At 40.6% G+C, this 14315-nt stretch overlaps 2 protein-coding genes across 2 annotated transcripts in view; one reads left to right on the top strand and one right to left on the bottom strand.

The window, feature by feature from the left end:
* Positions 1–1963: 1963 nt before the first annotated feature.
* brk1 (BRICK1, SCAR/WAVE actin nucleating complex subunit) lies at positions 1964–3883 on the bottom strand. Its single transcript, XM_004068608.3, has 3 exons — positions 3261–3883; positions 2843–2925; positions 1964–2766 (listed from the first exon to the last, which is right to left on the bottom strand). Exons 1-3 carry the CDS (start codon positions 3376–3378, stop codon positions 2740–2742), a joined length of 228 nt encoding a protein of 75 aa, XP_004068656.1. The 5' UTR covers positions 3379–3883; the 3' UTR covers positions 1964–2739.
* A 4096-nt stretch (positions 3884–7979) lies between these two features.
* LOC101174906 (testis-expressed protein 264) overlaps positions 7980–14315 on the top strand; it is a 45071-nt gene continuing 38735 nt past the window's right edge. Inside the window, exon 1 of the mRNA XM_004068731.4 lies at positions 7980–8424. Within this exon, the coding sequence (XP_004068779.1) occupies positions 8164–8424 (261 nt within the window). The 5' untranslated portion in view covers positions 7980–8163. The remainder of the gene's footprint in view (positions 8425–14315) is intronic.

The following is a 14315-nucleotide window of genomic DNA, read 5'->3' as shown; positions in this document are numbered from 1 at the left end:
TTCTTATATTCGGTCTCGGTTCGCATGCCAGATGCTGCAGCTGTTCCTCCTCTGTTTTTTTTTCTTTCATGGTGTTAACGTAATTTTAAAAAATGTAATTTTATATCATTTTGGGGACCAAAGAACAGACAGCAGCTTAAAGCTCTGGGGAGAGAACGATCATCTGTTCACTGGTGCCAAATTTCCAGCTGCTGGCTTGTAGGTAAAAACATCCCATTTTACATGTCTTCGTCACAGTAGAGTTAGAGCCTTTTGTGTTTTGACGTGAAACCTATTTTTGAGAGGAATTAAATCTGTTATCGCTCCCTTTTTGTTTTGTGTGATTTTCAGGACAATCCTGGAGAAAGTGAAGCTGCAGGAGAAGGTTTCCAAAAAAAAAAGTGGGACAACCTTAAAAAAAAATTACAAAGTGTGTGAGGTAAAGAATATAAGATGTTTGACACACGTTAAATATGCGTGTTATAAAAATGTTTGTATCTTTTTCCCCCAAATGTCATTTAACTCATCCCAGAGACACTTCAGCCTGCTGCCATCAGGGAGGAGACTGCAAAGTCTGCAGGTCAGAACCAGCAGACTCAAGAACAGTTTCCTCCATCAGGCGATAAGGAAACTCAACTCCCTCCCTGCCCACCCCCTCTGCCCCCTCCAACCCCTGCCACTCCTGCATCAGAACATCATCTTTACCAAAGACTGCAATGACCGACTCATCTAGTTACTGTTCTTCTAACTTTAAAACCAAGTCCAGATGACATCCCCTAAACCTACTACAATGGAACCGACCTGGATGAATGAGAGTCTTTATAGACATGTTCTTAGCACTTTTGTCACTTTAAACTGCCACTTTAACCATCTCATTGCTCTTATTCTTCTTCTTATTACTATTATTTATTTTAATTTATTTTATTATTTTATAAGCTGATTACACTGTGGGGCGAGAGGAAAGTAATTTCATCTGTGCTGTATGTCGTGCATGCAGCATATTTGACAATAAAGCTGACTTTGATAACAGAGTGCCCCCCTCCCCGTCTTTCAGCTCCCAAACACGTTCTAAACAACTCCATCTACTCCGCTTTAATCCAGAGTATTTTTATACAAACTAGACTTTCTCTAGAGATTCACAGACACAATGCAGCTCCTTCTGACCTTCTCCAGAAGCTTCTTTAAAGCAAATAAAGCATCCGTGGTTCTCTTCTCTGGCATGAAACTATGATGTTGCTCACAAATGTTCATTACTCTTCCACTTTCGGCTTCTCCCATCAGGGGTCGCCACAGCGAACGAGTCGCATGGTAAATTTGGCAATGTTTTTACGCCGGATGCCCTTCCTGACGCAACCTTCTCAAACCGGGCTTGGAACCGGCAGAGGTAGAGAAGGGAACAGGGAGCAGCCCGGAGTCGAACCCGGGTTTCACGGACGGAAGGCGCCGCAAACCAGCACGAGCTAAACTGGCTCCCCCACAAATGTTCATTACTGATCTGGTTTATTCTTCTAAAGTCTCAAAAACTTAACATGACCGCTTTCTTCTTAAAAAATGAGCACTCGCCCATTCCCCAGGCGTCCTCTCATAAGACCTCACTAAACAGCTCAGTGGAAAAAGTTTGCTGCCACACGGCCACCTCTCCTAAACACTTCCATATACCCTCACAGGTATGTGGTCGGGCCCAACTGCCGCTCTTCAGTCCATTTCAAATTTAAAGAGTTTTGTGACGTCATGCTTCACAACAACAGCCACCTTTTCTGCTCTGTGCTCCCAAACGTTTTCTGATCTTCAGACCTCCATCACACTCATGGAACTAACTGTCCATTTCCATCCCCGTCCTCGATCACTCCAACATCCTCCATATCCTCCCATTTCCGGCCCCTCAACCTGTATAGATCCACCCTTTTCCTCTGTATTTTAAAGAAAATATGCTTCCCATTTCTGTGGCCTGCAAGTCAGAATTAAGGGTAACAAAACAAACAAATTTCCGCCATTTTTTTAATTTAATTGGGAGTTGTAGTTTACAGATTTGTTACACGTTTCCAACATGAAACAAACAAGAAAAAAAATCTTATTTCATAAAGTTTGAATCAAAAAAGGACATTAGGAAAACCTATAATTTCAAACTGTAAAATTCAAAATACACAACCCCTACATCCCTTAGTTTGCTGTGATTGATGTGAACAAAATGAACGTGTTCTAACTTACCATATGCACAATATTATTTTGTTTCTTATAACTAAACTTTATACATTTCCTAATAATTACATCAGTAGGACTTTTGTAGTCCAGTTAAACATAATAGAGCCAAACAATGCAATGCCTTTATTTTCAGAAACATTTGCTGTACAAATATCCTCAATGGTCTCTAACTAATTACTTGTTCAACTTGGCACATGAGAATTGACCCCTATTTTTCTATATAAATCTCTGATTTGTTTATGACACTGCATGCTTAAAGTTTAGAGCAGGTCCATTTCTGAATATCATTTTGAAACCAAAACTTGATGATTCCCACTTTGTTCTAAAAAATAACAATGAAGTCAGCCACACCCCAAAGATGGACTCATTTTATGTTCAAAATTCTGCCATGAAGACAACACAACAAAGGTCAATCACAAGATATAAAAATGGTCCTTATGATGATCCCCCCTAAAAAAGGGAAGGTGGAGTCCAGAACGCTCAGTCCAAAAGCTCTGGGTGGTGGATGGATGGGTACACAGATTCAGGGAGAACATGAAGTCCCATCCATGGTCCTCTCTAGGTCAGGGTCTCTCCTTTTGTCACCTGCATTCACAAACAGAAATATGTAGCAGCTGCTTAGCATTGAGAATGGGAAACACGGAAGGGCTGTTCTGCTTACTCTGGCCTCTATGTACTCGATCCTTCTCTCCAACGCTGTCAGCTTCTCGTTGAGGGTGGCCAGGCGGGATCGACAGGACATGTCTGTTTGGGTTCAAATGTGGTAAAACCTTTAAAGGTGCTGCTAACGAACAGTCGAGTGACGACAACAATAAAGTAGCATTTGAAGCTTTTTCGGGTTTACAGTGTAACAGTCCCATGGAATTTAGTCTTCATTCTGTTATGTAATACAGCTACCCTGGACGGAGATATAATTTAAACTTTTATTTTGCTCTTCCCAAATTTCAATTCGTAAACCGCTAGCCTGCAAGCTAACTGCTAACTAGGAGTGTCCATTAAAAACATCAACATGGGCTAGCTTAACAAGCTATCGCCATCTTTCTACGCTTTCACGCCGAAGATGGTGGTCGAAACCTTACCGAAAGAGTTCAGAAAGTCGGCGATTTTTTTGATGCTGCTCGTTATGACTTCTATATACTCTCGATTCGCCCAGTCTTGGTGAATCTCCCTCTGAACTGGGTCTTCCTGGCCAGCCATGTTGGATGATTCTCCGCCCGCAGTACCGAGCACCGAAGCTAGCTATCATCCAGGAAGCAGAGGGCGCCGGTCGCAATGATCTCACTGTTTCCAGAGACAAGAGTTTAAATTCTACCGAAGTCTCATTTTCTATTTATATTATTTATTACAAATGTTAAACGAAAAATGCGTTACAGCAGCCAGATAGTTTTTAAGCAAATTCATCACTACTTTCATCCATGAAAAATTCAAAAATGTCAATAAATCCTGTATAATGATTTGATTTTGCATGGAGATACAATTTCTGATTTGTTCTTCGTGTAAGGCTGCTAATCCATGGCAACAATTCCGTCCCACTCCAATGAAAATGGTGTTTTTAACATGTTCCTTTAACATTTTCTCATAATCGAGGAAAGATATCAAGAAAGTTAAGCTTAAAAATGTATTTCTGTGTATTTCTTTCTTCAAAGTGTTGTTAATCATGAGCAGTTGGACCCATAACATTATGTTTGATTGTTTTTAAAGCACAGACTGAAAGAAAAAACAATGTTTGAACTGGATCAGAACCAGCCTGCATTTCAGCTGAGCAGTGACCAGGCACTGGACCGGCTGTTTCACAGCTTTGTTTCATACTCCCACTTTTGCTAGCAACAGCCTTCCAACAGTTTTCTTGCTCCAAGTCTAAAGTCACAAAACTCAACCAGCACCATAGAACTGGGGAAAAATAAAAAAGTCTTCCTATTTTGGGAACAAGCTCCTCTTTGCTAGCTGCCATTTTAATGACTGCGTATGGCAAGAAACTACGGAGCCCCTAAAGGGCCATTGAACAAAAGAAAGATTATGAAGCAAAAAAAAAAAAAAAAAAACTAACTGCACCCGTTAGTATTGGGTGCAGTTTGTTTTTTTGTTTTTTTTACTTAAATTTTTTTTCACCAGTTACTAACAGCCATTAATACAAATAACAAATGGCTTTAGTTTTTTAAAAGCTTTTTGAAACAAACCACATGACTTTAAAACCCATTTAAGATGACGTTCAGAGATGATGTAATTGTGACGGTAAGCTAGCAAAGCTGGAATCTCTTTGTAGACAAGTCAAAAAGCAAAGTAAAACTCAATTAGCTCACATAATGCCATTTCCAGGTAACTTGGAAACATTTCTCCGTGCACAAATTACCTAGTAACTGGTGCGCACCCGTTAGTTTTTCTTTCTTTTTACTTCAATTTTTTTTTTCCTTTTATTTTTTTTTTTCAATGGCCCTTAAGGGGCTCCGTAAGAAACGGACGGGCTGACCTTATTCCAAACAACAGAAGCCCAAGAAATCAGTGCTGGAAAAACACAATCCCAGTCTCCCCCAAGATAAATTGCAACAAATTCGAATTTATCGAAAAATTGATTTTTTTGCCTAGCCCATCAGCAGCCCTCTTTTTCTGTTTAACAGTCTCAAAGTGAACAAAAAGTTGTCCGTAATTTATTTATTTTCTAACTTGTCCTGTCCAACAGCTGAGCAAACAGATGAGAGCCGAAGGCCTCTTGTGTTGGACATATTTTAATGTTACAACGTGAAGTTATGAATCTTCTGACACACAAGGTGTATATTTGAATAAACCCCTTTTGTAATTTAGACAAAACTTTATCTATTAATTATATTTATATTAAATATATAGTTGGAGCGTATGGAAAAGAAGGGAAGAAGAAAAAGGGGTTTAAGGGAGGTGGGGTGGGGGTAGGAGGGTGACTGTGGGGGGGGGGGTTAAAATCATAAAGCAACAAATTGCTGGAAGTTTATAATCATTACTGTCAGATTCAGATGCATAATAAATCTAAAAGGGGCGGGGCCTGTCCACGCACACACTCAAATGTTACAAACATACCTGTTGGCTCCCAAAATGTTTACATGGAAATATGTCAACATGTACATATAACGTTCACACACGCATACTTATACATTCAGTCTAACACATGTGAAACATTTCATTCAGTCACACAAACTATTTGTGCAAAGGTGAGATAGCGCTTGTGAGTTTTTCTGTTCTCCTAAGGTGGATGATGGAATGTAAAAAGGAGGGAGAGTACCCAGTCATCCCCACACCAAGACCCCGGCCGCCCCAGCAGTGGTAGCCAGGATCCCCCAACACCCACACGATATAGCAGAGAGAGAACAACCGCCCCAAAGGTAATCACATCCGCCACCCAGGCCAGGGGCAGCAGGACCACCACAGGGGCCCCCAAAGCCAGAGAGCAGTCTGTTAGAAACATATCAGTGTTTATGAAGGATGGTTATTTTATCTGAAAAATTGCAAGAAAACTAAAGATTTTTTTCTTCCCTTCAAATAGCAGCTGAACTTGCTCAAAAAGCTAAAAAAAAAAAAAAAAGAATAGAACAAGAAGCTTTAGTGACTAATTGTGCAGGAGGATGACTACTTACCTGGCTGCAGTTTTAGGAAGCAAAACAGCCAAAAATAAATACATCCAAACTGTCAAACACCAAAGAGCCAAAACAGAACTTCAAAATATTGGACAAAACTAATTTCAATATGCTAAATAAATTTAAGAGACAATAGCAGATTGTTATGTATTACATTTCTGCCTTATTTTTTTTTGCACTTTAACTTATTGTATTCTCAGTTTTTCATACTCTATTTTGTGTTTTTTTACATGTTTTGCGTATTTTTTAAATATGTTTGTAGGGTAGACAACAACGTAAGAATTTCATTGCACTGAGAATTTGGTTTCTCTGTTTTATTTGCCTATAAACACTTTGAGTCTTGAAAAGGACAAAAACAGAGGGTGTTATGGATGAATAAATCCAAGTTTAGGATTTTAGCATGATGTTGTGGAACCAGTCGGATCAGAGGTAAACTTTTGAACAAGTGGATGTGTGAATTGCTCCAGGATACCCTCCATCCATCCACTTTCTAAACCCGTCTTATTCCTTTTGTGGTCACGGGGCTACCGGAGCCGAACCCAGGCGTACCCTGCAGGCAGAGCATGCCCTGGACAGGTCGCTAGTCTGTGGCAGGGCCACAATCCCACGCCCATACACACCCACATTTATTAAAACTGGTTTTTATCATCTCTACGGTCCGCTCGCTACTCTTTCTGGCCAATATGGAGATGCTAATGCATGCTGTCATCATCAGCAGAATGGATTATTGTAAAGCCCTGCTAGCTGGGTTCTTAAAATTGTCTTCCAAAAAACAATTTTAAGAACCTTCAGAACTGCTGCACAGGTTCTCACCAAGACCAGGAGGCGGGCTCGCATCACCCCAATTTTGAAATCCCTGCATTGGCTCCCCATATGCTTCAGGATTGATTTTGAGATACTTTTAATAGTTTTCAAATGTCTTAACAGTCTTGAGCCTTCTTATCTAGCAGATCTTTTAGTCAATTATGAACTCACAGACCCTATGTCCTCTGGCATTGGTGTTCTAACCATTCCGACTGTAAAAACCAAAACCTATGGAAGGGCATCTTTTCAGCCCTGTGGCCGTCGTTTATGGAACGGTGTCCCGATGGACCAGAGAGCCGCAGAGAGCAGAGTTGCTTTTAAGAAAAGGCTCTTTACAACCTGGCTTTTAGCTACTTATTTATACAATCTGTAATAGTTTTTATCTATTTTGTATTTATTTGTTGATCCACTTTTATTGTATTTTATGTTTTTACATGGTACTATTAATAATTCATTTTAATATTCTTTATTTCACATTTTATAGTCAATTATTTCTTTTTTCTTTTACTAATTCTGTTCTTTTTTATTTTCAGTTTTACTTCCAGAGCTTCCTCAGTTGGATGCTCTCCGTCTGGGTCGGCTTCGTTCAGATGGGGGGGCTGCATCGCCGCCTTGGTGTGATGTTGCTGGGCCTCCACCCGGAATGCTGCATCTGCTGGCCATGCAGCTGTCTACAGAGAGGGAGGTTCCAGATGTAAACATTTACACCAACAGAGTTTCTCCGTCCTCAGCCTCTTTCCCAAATGTTTATCTCCATCATGTAAGGGGGTGGGATTAGGGGTTCTGTGTGGGGGCTTTATTTTTATATTGTTGTGCTTGTTTTATGTGTTTATTCTTGTGTGAAGCACTTTGTGTTATGTTCTATATGAAAAGTTCTATATAAATAAATATTTGATTTGACATTGAATGTATAAGTTAATGTATTTTTAGGAATAAATAAAGCAACTACATCATGTGTTTTCATTTGACGGTTGAATGTTTTAATGTCACACAAAAGGAGTTCATTTGCTCCCTCTGTTGGACAGAAGAACAGAAAACACACAACTGGGGTTGACATGTCTGTTCTATGTGCTTCCTTCGAAACCACCATAGACACAATAAAAGCGCCAAACAACTTGTTTATGTTGTCTATTTTAATTGGTTAAACATAGCGAAAACGGTTTTAAAATGAGGAGAACCTGTTAAGTTTGAAGTTAACCCTAAACGTGCAGTGATGACGAACAATAAGGTAGCCCACCCAAGGAAATATTAAATACTTAAATATAATTAGCTTTTTCCAACTTTCCAAAGTGAAATAATATATGCATTTATGTCTCGTCTTTTCCCGGTAATTTAAAAAATAAAGTCATTGTAAACTCAGAACACGTGTCACCCCTATTGTTTTCACACATGGTATCTTCCAGGAAGTAACTTTGTCGGTTAACCGTTGCCATTATGCCGCGAAAGAAGTTCGTTGTGGCACGTGTTTCTCAGCGAAATTAAAAGCACACATCTTGGGATGTCAGCCTAAAAGTAAAACAGTAGATTTTCTTTCCGAAAGACGCAAAATAATCGGAGCTGCGACGTGTGTTGCGCTATGATGTCAGGCTGGTTCAGTCTGAGCACGGAGGTTATTCTATTCAGTCTTTTTATTTTAGGGGTTGTCGGTTATATTCTCTACTCAGGGCTATTCACGAAGGTAACAGTGCGTACAGGTTGCCCTCCAATAAAAAGGATAACGTTCGCCTATAAGTTCAAAGTTGGAGCCTACAAAAACTGCGGATCACTGTTCAGGGAGGCACACAGTATTGGACCGAAGCTCCTGTTGATTGGAGTTTTTTACACGGATCCCCAAAAGGTAAATATTCAAGATTCACTATATGATCAGGGGGCCTTCATTTACTGCTGTCTTGGCGCGTATTTAGAATCTCTCTTGTGACTTGTCACTGAAAATAATGTTTTTAAGAAGTGTCACAGTAGTACGTCATACATAAATCTCACCACTAGATGGCAGTGATGTTCTTTTTTTTTTTAAAGACAAAAGCTCCTGCTAAGTGTCATAAGTAAAAACAAACAAACAAGGGATCCCTACACAGCAGCCCATTCATATTCATTGTGAACCTTAGTGTCCAGTACATCACAAATTTTATAAGTCATTTTTTATTTCAAATTTGTAGATATATCTTCCAGAATCTTGTGATCTGATCGTTAACTGTCTTTGAGTGCTTATAGACATTAATCTGCAGCTGACATAATCCAGAAAACTATATATTACCATGTCATATAGTTACTTATTAAAGTAAAAGTCCAGGAGATTGCTTTAATAAACAGCAATCAAACTATTTCAGTGTCTCTTTATCACTATTAACATTACATGCACTTGCCCAGTTATGCATCTGTGATGTGTGGTTTTTTATTGTTTTTAGTGTGGAATTCTCTTTTTTTTTTCTTCTAATTCAGCTTCTATAGGGAGCAGGAGACAATAGCAGCTGAATGTGTTTTCTCGCTGCTCACTCTGGGGGTTTCAAAGTATTATTGTTTCCTCAACTTTAAAAATCATTCCAGTTTGCCACGCCAAGAAGGATCAAACACAAGAGGTCTGTTTTCATGACCCGACATTGCAAAAAAAGGATTACTCAGGTGTGGAGGTACAGGAGTGGAAAACTGGGACCTTGCCTAGTGTAGAAAATGCAACGGCTTCTCTAACAAGCAATGAGCATCCGTTTTTTTCTTTCAATTAGCTGCTGACACTTGTGGTATTACCAAGAAGCAAGTCAATAAAAGAGTCGAGTGAAAACTAGGAGTTGCCTAGTTTTTACAGATCAGCAGCTTTTTCTACCCTAATGCTGATTACAGATACTTTATCACAAGTGAAATCTGGTCTCATTCATACTGGAACAAGCGGTCAAATGAAGGCAGGACCGCCCCCATCCACCTTCAGGAGTCTTCAAAGATGATTTTTTTTTTTTACACAGCACATATTTACTTCGGATTCGGATTCTTGTAGTTTTAAATATAGATGGTTAAAAAAACCCATCTTGCAGCCAGTTTAAAGCCAAAGACATCAGAACTTTTGTTTCTTCTATGTGGTGCCGTCCAACTATAGACCCTTGACAGTGGGTCAAACCAAAAATTCAGCAACGGCAATAGTTGACACTCTTTCTTAAAGCATTACCTAATGATTAAAGATCTACTCTGTTGAAAAAATGCGTTTCTGGTGTTTATAACACGTTTTTTGAGATAAAGAAAATTAGAAAATTTTGGAGTATTTCTTTATTCAAACTGTTGTGAGTCAGGAGCAGATGGAAAAAAATGCTATTTGTAGTTATGATGTAGAAAACACGCATGGTGGGTCCCAACCTCCCCTCCATTCTGACGCATTTATAAATAAAGTTTAGGAATAAAGTTTGCTTCACTTGTTCGTCTTTGTTTCCCTCGTCCCAGCTGGCATCCGGCACAAAACTGTACGGCTGGATATCTCCAATGTTGCTCACCGTTTTTGTTGTGGCTGTAAGCTAGCAGAAGAGTTTAAATAGATGACGGGAAGTGAGGGTTGGCTTACTCTGCGCCAATAGTCCCGCCCACAGCTCAGAATCAAATTTCTGATGAACTGCTGCTGCTCTGCAGAAACAATGTCCTAGAAAATTAAATTAAAAATTATTAATTATTTATTTTGGGGCAAAAAATGGTAAAATCAAAAACTAAAGAACACAGTGACAGCTTTTATTGGAATGGATGTTTAAACACTCAGTTCCAACTTTTTAAGTTTTTTTACATTTCTCTTTTAGTTGAACTAGAAAACTCCTGACCGTTTCGAGAGGAGCTCAACTGGTAAAAACCATCTACAGAAACTGATGGAATGACACCGTAGTACTTTTCTCAGTTTTGCTTCAGAGACATTTTGTTGTTGTCATTTAGTTTTTTTCCCAGGCCGGCAATTAGGCAGAATTGGGTCCTGGTTTTTCTGCATAGTCACAGCCAAGTCCTGATCTGAGCTGGAATAATTGGTGTAATGATCTCAGCTCATTAGCGTCTGGGCCTCAGGATGCTATTCAGTGGCAGCACCAGGAGCTTCAGAGAGTGCTCTAAATAAGAAGACTCTGTCCACTGTTATTTGCAGCGGGAAGGACGCGTTCAAGAGATCAGCCAACAGAAGCAGAAGTGTCAGCGTGGCCAGTTTCATCTTCTGCTCTTGGTTTTCTCACTTTTTTACTATCATTTATCAGTCTTCTGATGAAGCAAAAAACAGCCTTAAGAAGAATAGAGTGGGTCCAATGATGGTCGCCATGGATACAGGGCTACAGCAGCTTTCTGGAAGCCACTATTAGGGGCTTGATTCTCTAAACCCTTTCTCCTTCACAAACCTCTTCACAGTTTAAAAGCCGGGGTGTTTCTCTGACCAAATGTGCCCACTTCACCCTCAGCGTTTATCACAGTGCGCATCAGAAAAAAGGCTCTTCCATATTCAGCTGATCTGGTTTGAGGTGTAACGTCACAGGAGCTCTGCACTCTTTACGTATAATCCAGATCCTGTTCAGCAACTGTTTAACTGAGCTGCAAGATTTCTTTAGTTGTATTTGACAACTTTTTTTCTCCAATAAGTTGTCAACCTGTTCAAGAAACATCAAAAGACATTCCTCTTGTTTTGTAATGAGTGCAGCTAGAGGCGCAACAAAGGCTACGGGTAGAAAATGCAGCTTTTGATGGTTGTTCTTTGACGGGATGCCTGTTTGAAGCCTTGTGATGGTGAAGTGATCCGGCCCAGCTGTGAACCCTCAAAAGAATCAAAACGTCAGGAAAGATCCTTGTCCAGATGTGGTGGAAAAACTATTGATTATAGGATTTATTTTATTGATAAGCAGGTAAACACTTTTTTTAGTGTGATTGATTGGGTTATTTCAAGCAATTTTGAGCAATAAAAACAAATAGAGAAAAAAAAGTAAAAATTCAAAAAATATTAAATCAATTTAAGATATTAATTCGTAAATTGATTATAAATTAAACCAGAAAAGTTGCATTACCTGCGGGAATACGTTTGATTGCATAACTTTTAGCTGTAGGAGCTAAAATTTATTGAAAGGAAAACTAAATACATTTCTAAAACTATTTGCATGAAGTTTGCAGACGTTTTTAGAAATGTAAACTGCAGAAAAGGTTTTTCATTATAATACAACACATTTGTTCTATTACAGAAAGGCCGTAAGTGGCAGAGAACAATGTTGCGGGAAAAATTGCAGGAGAACCAGATCTTTGACGGTGTGGGATTTTTGACGGTGTGATGAACCAGCAGGGGGCGCGGTTAACCCCTGCGGCCGCGTCGCAAATGAATGCAATTACAACGCAGTATTCTTTATTAACAAATAACAGTAACCAGCAACTACTACCTATCAAACTAATGAACAAACTATGTGTATGTGTGTCCGCGCGCTGCGTGTGTAGGAGGAAGGAGCGCGCACAAGTGTGTTAGGGGTGTGTGTCGATTCTTCTGCAGCGGACCGCTCTCTAGCTGCAAGCGAGCCCTCACCTGTGCTCTCTGGTACAGACATCTTCTCAGAATATTATATATTGCCCAGTTATAAACAAGACTGCAGACACTTTGTCACCTCTCCGGTAGCCATGAGTCTGACACCCATGAAGAACGCGGGGCAGGAGGCTCCGCCTTTGTTTATACAGACACGTAATTTTGCGCAGCACAAAATAGTTCCCAAACAAAAAATGTAGTGATATTCATCGCACTCTAACAGTACGCGTTCATGTTTGGTGTTACAGAGTGAAGGAGAACAGTAATAAACCCCCCAACACAAAATCCTCCGGCGGGCGGCCGTGTCGCACACTCAAGAACGCACGCAGGTATTAATGGAAATGAATGATTACAACGCATTAAATTCGTCGCGAGACGGAAACTTCTGTTGTAGAATAAGGATGTGTGCTTCTGAAACCGCGTGCGTGTGTGTAAGTAGAGTGAGCCGTGGCTCTAAGAGGGAGTGACAGCTGCGCAGTGCAAGAGGTGAGAGCCGCGGTGCAGGGAGTGTAGGAGAACAGTAATAGAAGGTTTCCCCCAGAACCCCTTGAAGTCTGAACACATGACTAGCAGAAAAAGTAAATTATCAGCAAAGATGAATATGTTTAATGTGTTCATTATAGTTCCAATCATGCACCATATGCAGAACTTAAAAAAAAGACGTTAAAAAAAGTTTGATAAAATTGTCAAATTCAGTTTATTTAATTATCACAATGTTAACGGCAACTGTATCTTATATATAAGTTGGTTTTACCCAAGCAAATACATAGTGCCTTTATTTTGGTAACTTGAAATATAGAAAGGGAAAAGTCAATGTCTGATTTCCACGACAAACTATTTTTCAGTATAAGAAAAAAATGTAATGAATGTGCCTCAACCAATAAGGTTCTAAAAGTATGATTGAGTAAATAAAGTGCTGTTTATTTTCAACATTGCTTAATGTAGCTTTTCCAGTACTTTTAAACAGTTCAGGAGCCTAAATGGTGCTAAATAGGGGGGGGGGCGACCGGGACCGGGACCCACACTGCAGTGCTTCACACGTTCTTATCTGAGCCCGCTAAAAAGCATAGCAATCCACATTTTTATATGATACTGGCAGTACCATGGCACAGAGTTTTGATCAATGATCAATGATATAATCAATGAGACGCGAGCGCACACACACGCAGGCAGACACACACACTCACATACTCATGAAACGCGAGCACGTACACTCTTGCGTGATGCCTGTGTGTGAGGCGGCCACTGCGTGTGAGAAGAATAGGGAAAGCCACCAGGGCAGACTGCGAGCAATTGGTCGCATTTTGCGACCAAAATTTGAGAGTGTGCGACTGAATTTTACATCCAGTCGCACATGCGCGACCAGTAAATTTGCTTCCCCCACCCTTCGTATTTTTTATACATTAAACGTGGAAGGGGCACGTCAATGATCAATGAAATAATTAATGAGACGCAAGCGCACACGGACGCTGGCAGACACACACACTCGCGCACATACTCATGAAACGCGAGCACGTACACTCTCGCGTGATGCCTGTGTTCGACGCGGCCACTGCGTGTGAGAAGAATAGGGAATGCCACTGTGAGTGGCTAAAATGCGTAGAGGGGGAGGGGCCTAGAGATAATCGAGTGCGCGTAAACATCTGTGGGAAGGAAACGGAGAGACAAATATCAAAACCTGATATGTGCGTCTGAGCTATGGGTAAGCGAACTATTGATTCGTTCTTCCGACCTGCGGCTAGTGTACCAGTGCCAGAGTGTACAGCAGGGGTCTCAAACTCGCGGCCCGCAGGCTATTTGCGGCCCCCAAGATGATATTTGCGGTCCCCGCCTTAATATGAAGGTTTAATGTTACTGCAGCCCGCCAGTTTTAATGAATGACACTTTTTCATTGTCGTGCGCGAAGCTGACCAACCAATCACAGTGGGGTATATGACTCTTGGGGGGCGTGACAATGACAGGGTTTGAAAGCAGGAAACCTGACCGCCCCCTCCCTCCCCGGACCACATTAAGGAGTTCCTTACTTTCCTTTAGAACGTATTTATTCGCTCGTAATTTTCTAAATACATGCAGTCCGTGCTGAACTTTTCTCTGGGCCGCACAGACCCGGAGGAAGGTTTAGGTTTTGGTTACGGTTGCGGCGGCGCATAAAACGGTCCTGCGCGGTTGTTACGGCAGCACACCGTCCCGCGGGAGTCGGGTCAGCTGAGGAGAATAAATGTCCCACA

Source organism: Oryzias latipes, chromosome 5 (assembly GCF_002234675.1).
Source record: "Oryzias latipes chromosome 5, ASM223467v1".
NCBI classification, from domain to species: Eukaryota; Metazoa; Chordata; class Actinopteri; order Beloniformes; family Adrianichthyidae; genus Oryzias; species Oryzias latipes.
This window is presented reverse-complemented; position numbering and strand designations above follow the sequence as displayed.

Coding starts and splice junctions, on each gene's coding strand:
- brk1 (XM_004068608.3), bottom strand. CDS start 3,378: ATGGCTGGCCAGGAAGACCCAGTTCAGAGGGAGATTCACCAAGACTGG. Junction 2,926..3,260: donor CGACTTTCTGAACTCTTTCG/GTAAGGTTTCGA, acceptor GAACCCAAACAG/ACATGTCCTGTCGATCCCGC. Junction 2,767..2,842: donor TCGAGTACATAGAGGCCAGA/GTAAGCAGAACA, acceptor TTGTGAATGCAG/GTGACAAAAGGAGAGACCCT.